A 20,628-nucleotide genomic window follows, 5' to 3' on the forward strand; every position below is an offset into this window, starting at 1 on the left:
ATAGAGAGAACTAGAGGTCTCTACCTATCTAAAATTAAACTGCTAGGTGTAAATTAGTCTACCACACTTACTATCTGGACTTCAACAATAATTGTAGGTTGTGTCAAAGACTGGCTGAAGAATATCTTCTCTAAGCTTATTTGTTGGAAATCACATAAGAGGAGAAGATTTTGTGTTCTGACTATTTAAGAGAGCAAAAAGGAAGCCTAGACACATTTGGTGAAATACTTCCATTAGAGGCAGGGAAATACAAGTATCATTTTATAAAGCAGCAGTGAGATCTCATGAGGAATACTGTACATGGTTATAGTTCCTTTATCAGAAAGAATTCAGAGTGAATCAGATGAATAAAAGAACTATAATGGTGTTACATTGTTCTGATCATCCCACTTTAAAAAAGAAAATATAAGACAGGATGAAAGGGTACATGTTTCAGGAAGTGAATGCCAGTACGTGGAGAAATTAAATAAGAACAAATGAGTATATAACATATAAATAGGTACATTAGGGAGAGGAGCAAGAAGAGTTCTTGTTATTGGAATGATGAAGCCTTCTGGTAGAAGTAGGGAGTAGATGAAGGGTGAAAACCTTACTTTCAAGATGCAGCTTGATACGCTAGTGAAAAATATATTTAGATATGACAGCTGGAAGAGAAACATAGCATCTTTTGGGTCCTGAGTTCTAATGAAACCAAGTGCTCGAACTCCTGAAAGTGTATCTCTTCCTCTACTCAGAAGCAGGGGAAAAAAAGGAGGTCCCTAACCACTTCCATTCAGTTAAATCTAGAAGCTTCAAAGGCCAAGCATTCAGTATCAATTCGTGTGGATACTACAATCACAGTTTCTAATATGATCTATCTTCTTCAGATGTGAAATCAGGAAGGAAATTAAATGTGATTTTTTTTCCCTTGTTTATTTTCTCTTTAAGTATTTAAGTACTCTTAGCTTGATCATATCTACATTAGTAGAGGATAATCTGACATTATTTATCTTTTCTACTATGTTTCATATACTAAGAATTCAGAGTTTAGTAATGTTGTTAGTGCTACTGAATTGTTTTATAATTCATATCAACTCTATCTTTTCTTTCTAAGGCCTGTAGGATTTTTATTTCAGTATATGCAAACATCATGAGAGATATTTTAGAACCTTTTCTTGTGAGTGCTTTTATAGCATACTCGTACTGTCTAAAGATGTGCTGAGAAGCATATGTCCGAATGCTAAGAGGCATTTGGACAGTGTCCTTAATAATATGCTTTAACTTTTGGTCAGCCCTGAAGTGGTCAGGCAGTTGGACTAGATGATCCTTGTAGGTCCCTTCCAGCTGAACTATTCTATGCTGTTCTTTTCTTTTCTTTTCTTTTCTTTTCTTTTCTTTTCTTTTCTTTTCTTTTCTTTTCTTTTCTTTTCTTTTCTTTTCTTTTCTTTTCATGTTCATTTTAATATGGAAGTACACATAGACTCATAGAATCATAGAATCATAGAATGGTTTGGGTTGGAAGGGACCTTAAAGATCACCTAGTTCCAACCCCCTTGCCACAGGCAGGGACACCTTTCCTCTAGACCAGCTTGCTCAAAGCCTCATCCAACCTGGCCTTAAACACTGCCAGGGAGGGGCATCCACAGCTTCACTGGGCAACCTGTGCCAGTGTCTCACCACCCTCACAGTAAAGAATTTCTTCCTAATATCTAATCTAAATCTACTCTCTTTCAGTTTAAAACCATTGCCGCTTGTCGTGTCACTAGTTGCCCTTGTAAAAAGCCCCTCTCCACATAGATATGTTCTGTTTGGTGGATGAACTCTATAACCCATGGTTTATTAATTTAAAGATTTTTGTTAGAGAAAAGCTGATAAGGACGACCTAAGCTTCTTGACATCTTCCCACTTCAAAGAAGTCATAGGAAAGGAGATCAGTTTTCATCCAATAGTCAAGTCCAGCGTGATTATTCCGGAAGAAACAGAAAAAGAAAATCAGTCATACTGATTTCAAGAAATGAATTGTGTTAATGTTTTAGTTGAATTATTGCTCCTTATACTTGCCTGTCAATTTTATTCTCCTAACATGTTCCTTTTATTTATTTTTCTTGAAGTTCCTGCAGTTCTTAAGTGTTCTTCATTATATTATACATGTTTACTTATATAATTGATATTTGTCTTTCCCTCTGTAATTCAGGTTTTCTTATTTTGACCACAGTATGTTAGCATAAATCAAATACATTGCTGTTAGAGTATAAAAAACAATTTCTCATTAGTACAATTATACATTACTTTAAAAAGATACTTATTAACCATACTTGCTTTCTTTTAAATAACTTTTTCCAATGTAGAGAAATTTGAGATACATATAATGTAGAATACAGTAGAAAAACTGTAATTTTGACCATTTTGAAGACCATCTGTGTAAACTAACTATATTTCCTCATCCTTCTTAGTCCAATATCAATGTATGGAATAACCTATATATGTATACACACCTGTAACTTGTATAAAAATAATTATGTTTTATCAATACATTTTCTGACTGATTTTACATTGTTCGTCTCATTATTGCATTACTTTATTTTACAAAGTTATTCTTTATATTAATTGGGACTTACCTAAGGAAGTAAAATATTTTTATAAATTTTAATGAAAATATTGTAAAATGAGAGGGCTCCACATACAATTTTGTTGACAAATGGCATAGCACAGTAACAAACTTCTGGTTCTGCTCCATGTTAATCATACTTTTCAGTCAAGAGAAGAGGAGGGTTTTTTTTCCATTCAGTGGCTTATCAGTGTATTTTTAACTGAGATAAGAACCCAATGAGAAATTTTCAAATTTTCTAATTTAAATTACACATAGCTTATATCATACTGCTCTCTGAAAATTATCATAGGTTTTTGTCTATGGATAAAAAATGAACCTGAGAAGTTGCACAATTAAAATGGAAATGCATCATATCAAAATAAAATCAAAATACATTAAATTTTAATATAAACATGAAATGCACACATTGGGTTAGAATCGTATGCCTATGACATTTTTTGTTAAGTATACAATTATGTTCATTGAACTATCAGAGCACTTCATTTTATGGAGAGAATTTTACATTTGTTCTCATTTACAGTTTCTTCCATTCTGAATAAAACTTTTTGACTGTGAGGTAACACTAAAATAGAGCCTCTCTCAGCAAAACTAAGATCCCTGAAAGGAAATATAATTTTATCTATTTACTATATAGTAATGAGCAGTAACTGTGTTTAAACATCTCTACTTTTAGCAAGGATTCAAAAAGTCGTTTTCACTATTTTAGTGGTTCAATTTATTGTCCACCAGCATATCATGTTTAAAATATTGTAGGATCAAGAACAATATATTTGTTATGCGTTGTGCTAATGCATTATATTAGTGCAGTAATTAAGTATACAGTGCAGTAATTTGGTGCAGTAATTTGGTACAGTAATGCAGTAGCAGCTGTAATTTGAAGTATAAATCTTCTGTACAATCTGCTTTGACCAGGGCACTTTAGGGTTGAAAGCGCAGGGGTAGGGGGGGAATAGTAAAAAAGAAGCTAAGATCAGCTCATGTAAAAAGCAAAAAATGAAATAGTACGAAAAGTGGATAGTTCACCACTTTATAGTCTACTCATCTTCTTAATGGTTCTTCATATTTAAGAAAACATTAATCTATGCAGTTGGTGCTCTACTACAAAAACTGATGAAAATTCATGTCCTCTAATGCCAACTTTTAAGGTGTAGAAAGACTCTAGAAGACAGTGCTACATCAGTCAGTGTTTTGGGTCACAGTGAAGTTTATTTGGGAAATAGAGGTTTAGAGATTTTTAATGTAAATTTCTGGAGCCTAAAGTGTCATCACCTAAAAACTAAATAAGTTGCTACATCTTCCCCGCCCCCCCCCCCCCCACATTTGTGCAATCCCTTGAAGTGGTGATCCTGAAGATATCTGGATATCTAGCACATGTGTTGTCAGAGTTTGGAAATTCTGGATAACTAGTTGCATCACAGACGTAGTGAATATGAAGTATATGAAAAAAAAAAATGGAGCTGACCTGGGCATGAGCAGTAAGTTCAATGCAATCAGGCTGTGCATGTGCTGTGCATGTAGATCAATTTCTAGAGGAAATACAATGAATTAGACCTATGCCCAAGATGAGCTGGAAGTATCATACGTGATTTATTTGGCACATCTGCACATAAGAACCAAATGTTGGAAGTTCAGAGCATATTAGACTCCTGTTTCTGTCATTAGAAATAGAAGCTGCTGCAAGTAAATTCTGTCACCATAAGATATTGAAGTTCTTGAATAATCAGTGAATTACTGGTTCTGCACCAGTCAGAATCAGCTCTACACTGTATTACAAAAAAAAAGTCTTCTGTCTCTTCAGAAAGCAGTTAATGAGATAATTATTCATTATTTCTAGGATAACATAAATCCAGCAAATATACTTATTGCAGAAGATCATGTAGTTCCGAATCTACAAGTGTTTTTAATGTCAGCTTGTGTTCCCTGACATCTGGACCCAAAGTAAAGTAAACAAATGGTATTGATTTATGGGTATTGATTTCTGTTTTCTAAATAATAATGTGGTGTGAAGAATTTTGAGAATGCAAATTCAAAGGAAAGATTAACTTTTCTCTCTCAGTCTTGTGGAAAAAAAGGAAAAAAAAAAAGGACCTTGAGAAAATACAGTCTCAAAGACTTTGAACCAGAATTTCTTTTAACAGATATTTTTGTTTCAGACATTATCAAGAAGAATCCTTTGCAATTGACTTTAAATAAATGTCAAAGATGAGAAACAGAAGAATATAGAGATTGTGAGGAGGCACAAAATCTTCCCTTTATTTCCAGAGATATTACATATTTTCTGAAGCATGTTATATGAGCATTTATGTATATGCAATACAAACATTTAGGTACAGTCAAATAAGAGCTCTACTGTCTTTTTTTTTACATAATATTACATTTCTGCAGCTGTCATTTAAGGAGGGCTGTAAGTGCAGTCTTGAAATAACGGCTTTGATAGTATAATGTTGTTCTTCATCAGCTGAGTGGTAGTGAATATAATGTAAGAAAGATTCAGGAGAGGGGAAGGGCTGTTTCAGTGTTTGAACTGCTTTGAACTGCAGCCAAGGAAAGAAGTATATAAGGTCAGAAGAGGCTCAAGTTTCCATGGTGAATACTCTGTATGGTTACTTGTAGTAATGCAGCCTGAGTGCCTGTTCTGCATAGAATGGTGGTGGTGTAGTTGTCAGCATTTTGAATGTACTTTATACTTGGTTTAAAAGTTTACAAAACATAGACAAGACAAGCTGGAGAATTTCTTTACATAAATGCTGTTGCATAACTAAAATAAAAACATGAATTTGTGGGTTGTCAGTGTTTTAAACACATCTTTCACATGGCTATATGTGCTGATGCTTCCATATTGTAGAAGCAAATTTTCCTTCTGGAAATTTGCATCTCATGTAGCTCTCAGGATGCTAAAACTGGTTTTGAACTGTTACCATTTTCGTCACTCGTTTCCACATTGACATGTGTAAATAACGCCTAGTTTACCAAGTATTAAAGAATGTATTTATTGTGTTTTAGGGATGAGATTTTTTGGTGATGGTGGAGTTGTTTTTATGTATGTAGATGCATATGCAACATGACACATAGTTTAGTGATGGACCAAATATACCTCCATAACTACTCCTTCACAGTGTATTCAGAAAATACTGTTCAATAAATCAACATACAAAACCTAGTTAAAAGTAAAATTCTTCTCTTGTAGTGTAAGGATGCTTCAGAGATCTTGAGTTGCTTGCTTTCCTAATAGTATTTAACAGCCCTGGCAAAGTGATACAAATAGTTATAAAAATCTCTGATTTTTTGAAATAGTGTGCTCACCAGGACACTCTTGTAACGATTTTCAGTTCCACCTTAGATCTTGTGAACTCTATTGTGTACATAAACTATAGATATGCCATTCAGGTGTTTGAGGATGAGTAGAAACGAACAAAAAACCCAAACCAGTCTTCTTTCTTTAATGTGTTGTTATGATGATTTCTGAAAAAAATCCAACAAACATCTCCCTAATGCAAGTATTTAAACCCATCCTGGCACCTGAGATAACGTATTCAGGCTCACTCCCACTTTACTTAGGTGTTGGAAGAATAGCTAGGCCTATCTTCTGATTCATGAGGCATTATTTTACACAGATGTTCAGAGAAGGCCAGAAGAAGCTTACAGCTATACTCCCACATCCATATTTATGTAGAAATAGCATCTTAGAAATCTAACACAATGATGAGAGAACATTACTGTTATTCCACTATGGCTCTACTGTGTGAAGATTGAGACCATGACTTCCACAGAGGACAGAATTTCTTATGGACCTCAATTAATTTGGGGGAGGGAGGGGAGCTTGCAGTATTAGGATTTTAAAAAAAAATTAAAATATTTTATTTTGTCACAAGAGATATGTTATACTTCTGCAAATAACATATTTCCCAGAACCATTAGCAATGTTTACAGGTTACATTATGATGATGCACAAGGAAATTTACATTTTGCCTCTTGAGATAAAAGCCTCTGTCTCAGAAGAAAGTATGGTCTCTTCCATCAGAAGTGTAAAAATATTTATCATCATGTCCTATATCTATCCTATAAATTGTCTTTCTTAATAGTATGTTATTTTCTCCTGAATCTTGTTCTGCTCTTGTGTGTGGCAATAACAATTTTTATTTACTAACATCAATGGCATTTTGCTACTTCGTTATTTACGCCTCATGTAAGGCTTTCTTTGACTATTCATTGATTTTGTATAAGAAGTTAACAGGTGCTGAAAAATTCTTTGATGATGTACTGTCTCTCTTCTCGGGCTAGTTCAGACCTAGTTCCTTTAATCCTTGCTGTCTTCATCAGCAGTAGTTGCTTGTAGCCAACATACAACATGTTGTTCCATATAGTTTTTAAATATATCTACCTAATCTATGAAGTCACTTGAGTATAATGTACCTAAAAATTTTTTTAGAAGGTATATTTTTTATGTATGGTTCATTGCTTACTGGCAGAGTGTATTGGTGAAAAGAAGCACTTAGTTTAATGACCGAAAGAAAAAATTTCTTGTGCAGTTTTTGCTTTATTCTCTCTTACCTTTTGATATCTATTAAATTTTGGGTTTACTCTCTTTTTATTCGTTGTTTTGTTTCAAAAATATCTTGAGACCACATGGTTTGCCTGGATTAACAAAAGCCATTTATCACAAAGCCAGCCCAAAATAAGGTCTTTTACACAAATAGTTCATCACTGGGCTTAGGGATGAGATGGGAGCCAACTACCTTCTATATCACATTTTGGAAATAACAATTTTCAAGCAAGGACCAGCTGCAGAACCGACAGCAGAACAGTAGACTGTATTTCATTTTTTTGTATCCAAACCTCTGTAGTTAAAACAGAAAATTATCCTGGTGTGCTTAATTTAATAATGCAGTGTTTTATTTATGATCAAAATATTTCTGTTTTGTCCGTGTAAACTAAACACAGATAATAAAATCTCAGTATTTCCTGAATAAAAATTATTCTTCCATACTAAATCTAAGAACATAGCTAACGTAGATTTTGAAAACAACTAGAGGAGATACTAACACAACAGGGAGGTAATCTGGGTGCCTATAGATCTTGAGAATGTATTCCAATGTGTTCCTTTTAGAAGGACTTTTTGTCTACTAAAACATTGTAATTTTTTAGCTGTTGCCTCTGTTTTGTCTTTTTCCCAAATGTAATACTTACTTTTAATGTAAATTTTAGAATCTGAAGTAACAGGCAAAACAAGTTGTCAAGAAATATGTTGGCATTTCTACTGCCAACTAAACTTTTCAGAATATATGTGGATTAATATATGACTTGTATTGCTTGGATGCTTATGAAATTCAGATCTGAGCATATATATTGGATTTCAGTGTGCTTTCAATAAAATGTCATGGATGACTTTTTTTCCTTTTAAATTCTCTGTCACTGGGAAGAATAATTGAATTAAAACTTCACAAATAATCAGCTGTTTAAAAAGTCATAGTATCTGTTTTTAAAGGTTGCTGACTTTTCAGTTGGCAGATATGACAGTATTCTGTACTTTTTTCTTTTTTTTTTAATTGAGGGAGCGGGGGATAAGCACTACTATTCTACTGTTTCTTAATACAGAAGAAACACCAGATAAGATTCCACTGTTCAACTGTTTTAGAGCAAACCTATCTATCAATCTTTTCATTTTCCAGGTTCCATAAATGTGTGACAATGTTTTACACAACTACATGGTGCATGGAAATAAACACTTTTGGCCATAATTTTTTTTCTTGGTTATGTGGAAGAAAATTAAGTTACAAATCTTATTTCTTTCCTTTGTCAGGTGCACAAATTGGTCTCAATACCTGTTTTTGTAAATTGTTTTCCAACAAAGGTATACAATATGAGTTATTAGGTAGCCGGTACTCTAATTTGTATATACTTCCATGAAAAAATTTGTCAAATGAAATGAAATATTTTAGACTGTATTGCCTGATACATGTTTTTGTTTGTTTTTTTAACTAGTGAAAAAGGCCATAGATTTTAAATCTAGAGGATTTAAATTGTTTCCAGGGAAAGACAACAGCAACAAGTTTTCTATCTGTGAGTGTACTCCTTTTTTGTTACTTTTTTTCTAGTGCAAGAGTGAAGTTTGTGCTGTCTGTGTTGTTTGTGTGTTTTCAAAATTGTGTATGTATTTCTGATAATATAACCGACTTAAATCTGTTTCTTCAGTCTGCATGGTGAACTTTTAAATATGGTTCTACTCTAAAGGCAGGCTTTCTATAAATCTGGCATTGTAGAATGACATGTTATTTTGTCAGTAATTTCACATTAAATTTGCAGTATTTACAAAGAAATAAATATTCAGCCTCCCAGGTGTCAGCTGAAATCTTAGCTGTGAACAGGATATATGTTATTTTAATTGAAAACTAGTACTAGCAGCAAAAAGCTACACAAACCAAAGCCTATCCTCATTTACAAATGTGCAACCACATATTTTTTTCAAGCAACGCACATGAGGTCACTTTCTGAAATGCCTTTTTCTTTATTAGATTTGACATTTCGAACTGATTAACTAACTGTGGTTTTAAAAACTCTGGAGATGCTTAGTGCCTTCAATTTTAATTACAGAAAAAGAAACTGAAAGTGCTCGGCATCTTACAGGACCGAGTCCTGATTAACTCATAAGGAGGAGTCAGGCAACTCTCTAACATAAACACGTATGACTCTAACTACATTAAAGAGGATATCTTTTGCAAAAGAATGTGCCATTTTCATAGAGTTCTTTATTGGACTAGAACTCCATTTTAAATATTTAGAAGTAATTGGTTAAAATATAGAGGGACTAACTGCTTAGCCTATGTCTAATATGCCTATACTACATTTCATTATTCTTCACAGGAGTGAAAGGACTTGCTTTCGAAGCTCCTTAGGTTGGACACATTTGCACTAATTTTTTGTTTAAAATGTCCATGATGGATCCAGTTTCCAGGATTTTGCAGGGTGCATTGGCATAACTTTTAATGCATTTTTCAGTTTCAGATTTTAAATTGTCAACATATTAGACGTGATTTTTTTGTAAAAGGGTATCTTCAAGCAGCGAGACCCTTTAATGTTTACCAAGTAAGAAAAATAAAGCAAAACACACTTCAGTTTTTATAATGTAGCGTATTGCCATATTCAACTTCTCTGTAAACTGCCATCACCTAAGTAGTTCTGTAAGGCATTTCTGGTTTATTTGAAAACTTTGTATTAAGATATTTAAAAACAAGTATTCTTTTTATGTACATTCGGTGACTGGAAAGTAGACTGATTATACAACAAGAAATAACAATAAAATAATTACAGTATTGTTTATAAGGTATATCCCTGAGGTCTCTGCTTGATGGTCCATCTGTGCTTTTATAGTTACAAATGAGAATAGTACAATGGCTGATAAAAGAGATTGTTTCTTTATAAACTTATTTTTCACAAATCATTAAATACTCCACTATATAAACAGTAATAGGAATTGCATATTTATAGTGAAGTACCAGACACTTATGATATCTAAATGTGATTGTTACCAAATTAGTGGTGAAATTTACCAATATATTTTTGAAATTTTTAATGTAATTTCATATGTTATGGTAGTCTATGTAAAGCTGAAAACTTCTGTATCTTGTTTTATTTGTTATGCAGAGTAGATTACCTATATGAGTCAGTAATATGTGAAGGTGAAAATCTTGATGATTTGTACCTTTAGGGATCATAATGTTGTCAGAAATAGATAACTAAGATTTTATATTTCAATCTAGCATTTGGTTAGCTACTCACTTTGGTAGCTGAGAAAATTAAAGAGGCAGTATTTCATTAAAAGCCTATGTATTTACTTGTTGACTTAAGATAAAATTCCCAGTGTGGCCTCAGCTTGTTCTGTGCTTGTATTACAATGACAGATAGGTTCCTTTTAAAAAAAAAAGGATAACCACCATTCAGCTGTTAGTGGAAATAAGATAAGTCAATACCTATTTTACATTATGCCTTGTATTAGCAATGTCTTTAGAAATTACCATCTAAAATTTTTCACGTGTATATCTTTTCTCTATTTTGCTTTTTTGAATGTATTAAGTATATAACATTCAATACTAATGCATAGGTGATTTGCACATAGTAAAGCCAGAATTATAATATTTGATATGACGATATACTTTGAAACAAGTATTCATCAACTTCATTTTTCAAGTGTTGAGATTAACAAAAAAAAATGATTGGGGAACCTAGTTCAATCTAGATTAGAACTCTGGAATTTCTTGCTCCCAGTTTCATGACCAGAATATGAATGAATGCTTTCCCTAGAGGAGCCTTTAATTTACTACAATAAACCCTTTCATTGCTTATTGTCATATGACTATCTGGGGTGTAAAACAAACAAACAAATAAACAAAGATTGATAGAGAGATAGATGATAGTAGGATGGATGGATGGATAGATGGATAGATACGTAGGTAGGTAGGTAGGTAGGTAGGTAGGTAGATATCTGGGGAACTATATAGAGCCGTATTTTAGTAGACTGAAAAATCAAGCATTGTGTCTGGAAAAGTAACATCAATACAAAAATAATAAAATGTGCATTTATTTTTTGCAAAATACTTAACAGAAATCAGAATTGATTTAAGTTCGTGCTTAAACGCATTTCTGATTTGGGTTCAAATCAGAAATCAGTTTAATGACCTCTACTTATAAGTTTTCCTTCTGTATTTTTACTGTGGTGTATCTCATTTAAATTTTGTCACTGTAATGATTCTATTTCTTAACACAAGCCTTTATATTTTTATTCATTAATATTAATAAATCCATAATTTATCATTTAAAAATCCATTTCACAGGGTATTTTTAAGAACGGGACTTTATAAGGAAGATGTCAAGAAACAATAGGATTTTCAATCTTCCATTTTTGGTAGAAATTGAAGTATATAATAGTTCTTGTGCTTTGAAATCCAGTAGAATATTATTTTTTATATGAATATTCACTCTATTACCTGTGTATGGGGAAATAAAGTGTACAAAAATAAAATAATTATTTGAAATATTAAAACATGAATTAAAATAAATAGAAATAGTTCTGTTTAAATAATATTTTCACTTTATTTTTTTATAGTAAAGGATTTCTTCTGTGTGCATAGATACATGATACAGCCCCAAAATGGCACCATATGATTTTAATTTTATTAATATTATTACCAGGCATCCTGAATAACTTTCTAGCTATAGTTTTAACATAAGTTTAATGTCAGAAAAGTTAACAGACTGTCACAAAAATGAGAAGGTGTCTTTGTCCCTACTCGTTCTGAAGTATACTTCCTTTCTCTTCGTGCAGTCAGTGAGTCTTAACTGTCTACACAAAGTTTTAAGGTCTTTTCTATATATATATCTGGGCTGCTTATGATGATTCTGAATTTCTCATCTCTTGATATAGGCTTTGGAACTATATAAAAGCACCCAAATATTTCAAAGAGAGTTTATTCTAAATGCTCATCCAACAAGTTCCTACTAGAAGGCCTTGTGAAATGCAAGTTATGGAATTGTAATAGCCAGAGAGATATATATTCCAACACTAGCAAGAACTTGGGTTTCTACAGCTAATATGATTTCATAACACCTACAAGTATGGTGGGAGGAAAAGACTGAAACCTGGTAATACGGATAGACTCTAAGGAAGAACCGTCCTGGCCTCAAAGTCCCCTGAGCATAGAGATGCAGATGAACAAAGATTGCCTTTGTTTGCTATTAGAACAACCTTGGACATGGTACAGCTCTTTTGGGGCAGAGGAGGATAAATACTGTGGTTCCAGTAGACAGGGGATGAGCTTGATGATAGGTTTTTTGAGCAGTGTGCTAAGTTGAGACATTTTCCTTTTAATCCTCTGCAACATTTTCATTTGGCTTTTGACTTCCTCAGGAGTAGCAGACCAATTCTTCCCTTTCTGTGTGTGTAAGAAGACAAATTTCAAGGAAGGGAAAAACCACAAGTATTCTGAATGTTGTTGTCCATCATTCAGAGCTGAAATTTAATGAACACCCTTTAGAAGTATAGCTAGAAACTACATATTTTTATTTGGGTACTTTCAATTTACAATGTAATGTGATTAACCTAATTATATGAAAACTTTCTCTTTAAAGGAAGGTTAAAATCTAATACTGCAAATCCATTAGCCTAGTTCCTCAGGAATAAAAATGAATAAAAGTGAAAGTCTCTTTTTGCTTACTATAAATCTCTTGGTTTCATGTCAACTTGTATTTTTGAAAAAAATATTCTTTTATTGGGCCATGAATTTACCAAGTAATAGCAGAGCAACCTCCTTTGCTAATATTTTTTTGGGGAAACTGGGCGAACTGCTACCTCCTGGTTCAATTAGCTTCTTCAAAAATTAAATACAAAATTAATGGAATTATTTTGGCTTAAAATTATTTTTGTGAGATATACTTTTGCAAACTGTAAAAATTACAAGAAAGTATATAATGCATTGAAAAAAAAATGAGTGAAGAGGTAGTTGAATACACAGAGGGCTAGATTGCTACATAGAAATTTCTGAAAAAACACACTGAAAGGTTCACAGGAAGTTTCTCTCTGAAGATCCATTTCAGTTTATTGTAAGATAAATATATGCAAATCAAGCTGGCATTTTGAGTTTACCTTCAGATCACTGTATTTGCAGGATATCTGCATTTTCAATACTGATTAAGGACAATTCTCTCAGCATAAGCCTACACATTCAAGTTTTATTATAATTCAAGGAGAAAAGGTCAGTTCTTAGTGGAGATGACATTTATTAAATTATGTTCAGAGTAAAATCTTACAGCCCTAAACTTGATGAACACTCCATTAAAAGTTAATGTTTATAAAGGAATAGTAATAATATTTCCATAAGGGTTCAATAATATTACAAGTAAAGGAAATAGCTGTTTAGTACAACTTATAAAAAACTTGTGTTATTTTTTTGAAAAAAAAAAAACAAATAGAAAATACATGCTTTGCTTATTAGAGGGAGGAGAAACTTATGTATCAAAACTAGAGATTGTATGGGTGATTATATTACGTAGAAAATCTGTTTTAAAGGATGTAAAATGCCAATAATGTACTTTTCAATATTTGTTAATTGCTTAACTCTGTATTTCCTAAAAACTGTATCATTTTATCTCTTTTTTTTTTTTTTTTTTTTTTCAGTAAATGAGGGAGGTATTAAACAGGCATCCAATTTGTGTCCAGATCCTGGAGAACCAGAAAATGGAAAACGGATAGGCTCAGATTTTAGGTAAAATATAAACCTTGCCATTGTATCATTTCTCTAATACTGAACTTAGAAAACGTATATGTTAAAAATTTATTGCTGTTGTTGAGCTCCTCTTTCAAAATTGAACTTCTCAGTAAAAAGTGAAATAGAATTCTGTATAAAATTATGTAGTGCAATATAGCTTGTACTTAGTATGTGGATAAGATAAAACACCTACTTGGAAGAGAGCATATCTCTCTGATAATCTGGCAAAAATTGGATTGAAGGTAAGCTAAAATAATTTTCTCATGTAAATACTGTGTTAGATTTATAAATATTAAACATATATGTAGTACTAGAGGTTTTTGTGAAGGAAAAAGCAAAATCAAATGCAATACAAAAAGAACAATAAAACCTCAGAGAAAAGGTTTCAGATATTATTATAGAAATATTTGTTGTAATCTAATAGAGAGTATTGTATTTTGTACAGCACGTTTTTCAGGAATCCAGAAGTTTGATACATGCAGGTGTATTTCCTTAGTAGTCCTCAAAGTGGTTTAGCACTCTTAATGTAGATTATTATTTTAATTAATTTTGATACATACCAAATTGGTAATGTATAGTATTACTGTATTAAAAAAATAAAATCAGAACTAAAAGTTGTACTTAATTTTTCGCAAGTTTTTACATTTTATTCCTTGCTGGCTTTTTCGAATGTTTCTAGGAAGAATCCAAAGAATCAAAGAATTATACGCTGCCAGTGATCTATTCCTGCTTTTTTTTATTTAACTTAAACTCGAATTTTAGCCCATTTTCCTCCTCCTTTCTCAGCTATCTTTCAAATTCCTTATCTTGTAAGAAAAAAATAGTTTGCAATACTTTTTCAAAACTTTCTGTTTTTTTCTCAGTGATCATATATGACTCCTACTGTCAGTAACAGCAGTGGCTGATGTATTGTATGAATAGACACATATATAATCACTTCTTGAAATTGTTTTGAATTAGTTTTAATCTCTTGTCCATCTGAGTTCCTGAACTGTTTCTTTTTCAATTGTTGAACATTCATTTCATCACATACTAAAAAGGATTAAGCATACATATTATTATATATTTGATATATAGACTACTTTTGTACTATAATAAAATAATAAATCTAAAGCTATATGTCATATGCTAATTTCACATTAACATCATGTTTACAGATCCCTTCAAAACACCTAAGTGAGGAAAGAGAAAAGGAAGAAATAAGTAGGAGAGAGATTGATAATTTTTAAATTAATTGGGTTTATTACATTCAGTTTTGTTCAAAAGATGTATTTTACATATCTCACAGTACACTTCTGAGGAGAAGAAACACGCCTCCACAAAATCCAATGTGAATCAAAGTGAAGACGTTTATTAAGCATAAGCTGTCCCTTTTATACATTTTGTACTTTCCCTGGCTGTAAGCATGTGCATTGCTACTGGTTAATATTACTAAACATACTCTTCTTTGATGTGTTGATTGGTCACTGCTCTGCCACTGGTCCTTCCTTAATTGGCTCCATCAGTTCTTGTTTCTTCTCCTCCGTGTTCGGCTCCCACCGGCTACTCCCTCAATTCTTGTTTGCTCAGCTGCTGTTTTTCCTCATCTCTCGAAGGTCGGCTTGTTGACACTAGCTACATGAATCTTCTCACACAGCTAGGCCTTCACTCCATACTCTCATACTTCTGGCTCATTACATGACCATTCTGCTCCAAAAACCCCTCTACACACTTCCTAACATTTGAAGATAATAAGTGTTAGAGTGATCATTTGTCAGCACCTAAGTGGTTCCTTTGTCAAGCAGAAGGCTCTGACAGTATAAGCTTTATGGGAAAAGGTGACACCTTAAGAACTGTTTAAGCAGAATTACCAATGATCTACAGAGTATTGGGAGATCCTCTGCAACTGAAATTTAATCATTACTTTAGCTTTGTCGGCATGTGGTAAGGATTTTTCTTGACCAGAAGTTTAGAAGATTTAGATATTTTAACATTATACCTTGGAATACTAAAGTCTTGCAGTAATATTTCCAAGTACTGTATCGACTGAACTACAAAAATATTCCTATGCATGCTCTTAACTTGGGACAGATGCTGTGGCTTAGGTCAACTCTCCTACTGTGGCTCAAATAGACTACAGTAGGTTTTATCTGTAGCTTGCACATAAATAATTATGGATCAGTGGTGTGTAGAAAGTTGCTAGGTTAAGAAAATGTACTTCACTGTGCATAGTCATGAAAGCTTATGTATAGATTTAGCTTCTTTTACTACAGATGGAGAACACAACATATGTGCTGCAATACTGATTATTTATTTACACTACCATTAAAATATATCATAATATTAAATTAATTAATAGGGACAAACTTTAAGAGGTATTTCTGGTTGTTTTTTTTTCTATGGAAAAAAATGGTGTAGTTACTCAACTTGTTCAGTTGCAGGTGTGGACAGAATAAGTTAATATGGCAGAAAGATGTGAATCTCAGAGAATACTTTTTTCTATTCTTCAATGTATATAGGACTTTTCAGTTGATTCCACAGAAAAAGAATACTACTGCAATGTATGAATTCAGATGTATTCCCTGCATATCAGTGCAAAAATCCAAACCACATTATCTCCTTCTTCTAGTCTGTCCCACCTATCCATCACAAAATTTACAAGAGAAATGTGAATTCAAAATGCATAATAATAATCAATTGTTACAGCTGAGCTTGAGTTTTTGATTCCTTGCATAATTGATTCTTCTTCTATAATAATTTAAAGAATATATCAAATAATGGAGGAAAATAATCTAAAATGGGTTAGTTTGCTACATGTATGTCAACTGTTGCACTATAATACTACTACTACTACTACTATTCGATATAAACTTCATATGAAGTTCAAAATTTTAAACCTCCTCTTTTGCATCCTTTAGAGATTCTATAGCTTCAGTTTAGGCTCCTTCTTACTGCTTTATTTTGTCTTCTCTAAAGATCCCAAATTTGGGGCAGATGATGAAGACTTCAAAAATAGATATGGGATTAAAGTGTTTTCTCAAATTTGTGTAACTGTCATACTTAATATTTACTCAAACATTTTTCCTAATGAAAATATATCTAAAGTTTGGGTTTCTTTCCTGAAAATGCAAACCTAATGGCAATCATTTTTTGTGTTGTTAGAAATTGGCAGATGAAGTTACTGAGAGACACAGGCCAAGCATGTATTTTTGAAGTTATGAACTGCTTTACCACAGTATGTTGAAGATGAAAAAGCTTTATATGAGTTCAAAATAAATTGAACAGCCTGAGTCGCAGAAATATTAATTGGAAGGGTCCTTGAGAGAGCATCATCTCCAACCTCCTGCCCAAAGCAGGACTAATGCCAACACTAAATCAGATCAGCTGTGGCTTTGTTTAGCCAGTCATGGAAACTCCCAAGAATGGAGATTTCACAACAGTCTGGGTATGCTGTTCCAATTCTGCCCTGCCTTTCTTGGAAGAAGTTTCTGGCAATGTAAAACCTGAATCTCCTAAACTGCCCCTTGTATGTTGTCTGCCACATGAAGAAAAGTTTGGCTTCATCATCTTTGTAAAGGTTCTTGAAGTAGTTGTGGTCTGCTATTAGATAGTACCTTAGCTTCCTCTTTGTCAGACTAATTAAGCCTAGCTACTTCAACTTTGTACTGTAGGTCATATGCTCTAAGCCTCTGACTAACCTCCAAACCCTTTATAGTTTTTATCAATATATATCTTAAAGTGGGAGACCAAACACTGAGCTTAATATTGCAGATACAGCCTCACCAGCTGAGTAATAATTTCACTTGATCTGCTGTCACCACTTCTAAAGTAGTTTAGTTCATAGTTTGTTTTGTTCATGATGAGAACACATTACTGATCAATAATGCAGAACTTTGCATCTCTACTTATTACAGAATCACAATATCAATCAGGTTGGAAGAGACCTCTGGAATCATCGAGTCCAACCATTGCCCTGACACCACCATGTCAACTAGACCATGGCACTAAGTGCCATGTCCAGTCTTTTCTTAAACACATCCAGAGATGGTGACTCCACCACCTCCCTGGGCAGCCCATTCCAATGTCTAATGACCCTTTCTGAGAAGAAATTCTTCCTAACATCCAACCTGAACCTCCCCGGCGAAGCTTGAGGCTGTGTCCTCTTGTCCTATCGCCAGTTGCCTGGGAGAAGAGGCCGACTCCCACTTCACTACAACCTCCCTTCAGGCAGTTGTAGATGGCAATAAGGTCACCTCGGAGCCTCCTCTTCTCCAGGCTAAACAACCCCAGCTCCCTCAGCCGTTCCTCATAGGTCATACACTCCAGAGCCTTCACCAGCTTGGTCATCCTGCTCTGGACTCGCTCCAACACCTCAACATCTTTCTTGAAGTGCGGGGCCCACAACTGGACACAATATTCAGGGTGCAGCCTTACCAGTGCTGAGTAAGAGGGACGATCACTTCCCTAGACCGGCTGGCTACACTATTCTTAATAGAGACCAGGATGCCATTGGCCTTCTTGGCCACCTGGGCACACTGCTGGCTCATGTTTAGCCTGCTGTCGATCAGCACCCCCAGGTCACTTTCCGCCGGGCCGCTTTCTAACCACTCTTCCCCCAGCCTGTAGCGCTGCATGGGGTTGTTGTGGCCAAAGTGTAAGACCGGGCACTTGTTCTTGTTGAACCTCATGCCGTTGGTCTCGGCCCATCTATCTAACCTGTCCAGATCCCTCTGTAGGGCCTTCCTACCCTCTAGCAGATCGACACTTCCACCCAACCCTTACATCTAGATCATCTATAAAGATATTGAACAGCACCAGCCCCAGAACTGAGCCCTGGAGAACACCTCTAGTGACCGGCTGCCAGTTGGACTTTGCCCCATTCACCACCACTCTCTGGGCTCAGCCACCCAGCCAGTTTTTAACCCATCGAAGAGTCCACCCATCCAAGCCCCGGGCAGACAGTTTGTCTAGGAGGATGCTGTGGGAGACAGTGTCAAATGCCTTACTGAAGTCTAGACAGACTACATCCACAGCCCTGCCCTCATCTACTAAGCAGGTCACTTGATCATAGAAGGAGATCAGGTTGGTCGAGCAGGACCTGCCTTTCATGAATCCATGTTGGCTGGCCCCCGATTTCATAATTTTTTCTTTTTTTAAATTTCCTCCAACAGTATGATCTGCCTTTTTTTTTTTCCTCCAACAGTGTGATCTGAGGCTCTTTTTCCTCAGTCTCATATAGAAGGTTTTCAACCTTACCTTGCAAGGACCTTTACATTATGTTTACATTTTTATTTTTCTCAGTTTTCCACTTTTATATCTTCCTCTGTTTTTCATGGACTCTGCCGCTATTCTTTATCCCCTTCTTTCAGAAACATTCTTATTTCTTACATGAACAGGAACTGTTTTTGGAATAGTGTATAGAGCTGTTACCCACTATCAAATCATCCTTTTCTGAGGTGTCTGTTCATGTGACTGTATCATCTTTCCTGTCCTCTTTATTTATTATCTATGTCTCTGTAAAGCTCAGGTACTCCCCAGATTTCATGAGCTATGTTGTGCTAACATCATTCCCTTTCAAACATTTAACATTTCTAACTCACTTAAATTTAGTTCTTGTTTTGTTTAGTATGAATCTTCTCTAGTAACTATTTTCATCATAGATGTATTTCAATTGATTACCTAACAAAAATTAATCTCTGGAATGTGTGCTCAGTCTTTAATTTTTTGACCACCTTTGTAAATTGAACTGAAACTGAAATTACTATTACAGTAATAAAAATCCTACCTATAAGGAGAGAAAAACAAAGCTTATTATTTACAAGCCAAACCCTGCAAAAAAAAAAAAGAATTTTAGTATGTGTTTCAGCAAAAAGGAATGCTATACCTTGTAGGATCAAACACAGATTTGAAGATCCCAGACAAATCAATAGTGATATCCTATCATTATTGAGTAATATCCTCAGACCTCTTCCAATCTCTTTGCAAAATTGCCAGTTTTAGAGAGTTATAAAGGAGCCTTAAGTCGTTTATTTAGATAAATGAAGAACTATGCCAGTACAGAGACTTTGCTTACAGAGATTTAGAAACCAAAATTTTTTAAAATAGGTAACATAGCAAAGGCTGGGTAACAGGATAAAGATCTATGGCATTCATCTGAGGAGTGTCAGATAATTCCATGACTTACAAGATCATACAGGAAAGCTGCTATAACATAGACTTCTGGGGAGTTCCTCCATGTCTGATCTTAAAATACCCAGAGAACTACATGCACGGTGTGGCCAAAGTCTTGTAAGCCATGTGTACGTATAAAATAATTTATCAAGGCAAATGTGGTTAGGAAAACCTCTGAGATACTTTGAGGGGTTATACATTAAGAAAAAGTTTAAATACACACCTGATGCTAAGATCTGGTAGATAATATTCTATACAAAATGTGTGTTACGAAACAAAAGTCACCTTGTATTTTGACTAGAATAGAACTGAAAAAGCACTTACTGTGAGCATTATCCCAGAAAAAGTTAATTCAGGTCCTGACTGAATCAAAATGTAAATCTAGGCAGAATTCTTTGAAATCAATGATTTTGTGATCTGATATTTTGATACATTTGAGTTAGAATGAAATACCCTGCTACTGTTCAGTATTGATGATATACTAATTTCCCCATGACCAAATTAGGAGGGAAGATTTTTCAAGGAACTGTACCAAAATTAGAAATAAAAAAGTGCCTAATTTCTTTTTAACAGGTAGTTAAATTAAGAAGCTATCTTCTTCTGTTCGGTTATAGCAGAACTAGTAGAGAA

At 34.0% G+C, this 20,628-nt stretch overlaps 1 protein-coding gene across 3 annotated transcripts in view; it reads left to right on the forward strand.

The window, feature by feature from the left end:
• Positions 1-20,628, forward strand: part of CSMD3 (CUB and Sushi multiple domains 3) — a 790,297-nt gene that overhangs the window by 298,035 nt on the left and 471,634 nt on the right. For 2 of the 3 annotated variants that reach the window (XM_068397267.1, XM_068397268.1), the window contains 2 exons: positions 8,573-8,650; positions 13,758-13,845. In XM_068397267.1, the coding sequence (XP_068253368.1) occupies positions 8,573-8,650; positions 13,758-13,845 (166 nt within the window). The remainder of the gene's footprint in view (positions 1-8,572; positions 8,651-13,757; positions 13,846-20,628) is intronic. The other variant, XM_068397269.1, reaches the window with a different exon arrangement.

This window comes from Nyctibius grandis, chromosome 3, assembly GCF_013368605.1.
Source record: "Nyctibius grandis isolate bNycGra1 chromosome 3, bNycGra1.pri, whole genome shotgun sequence".
Lineage (NCBI taxonomy): Eukaryota > Metazoa > Chordata > Aves > Nyctibiiformes > Nyctibiidae > Nyctibius > Nyctibius grandis.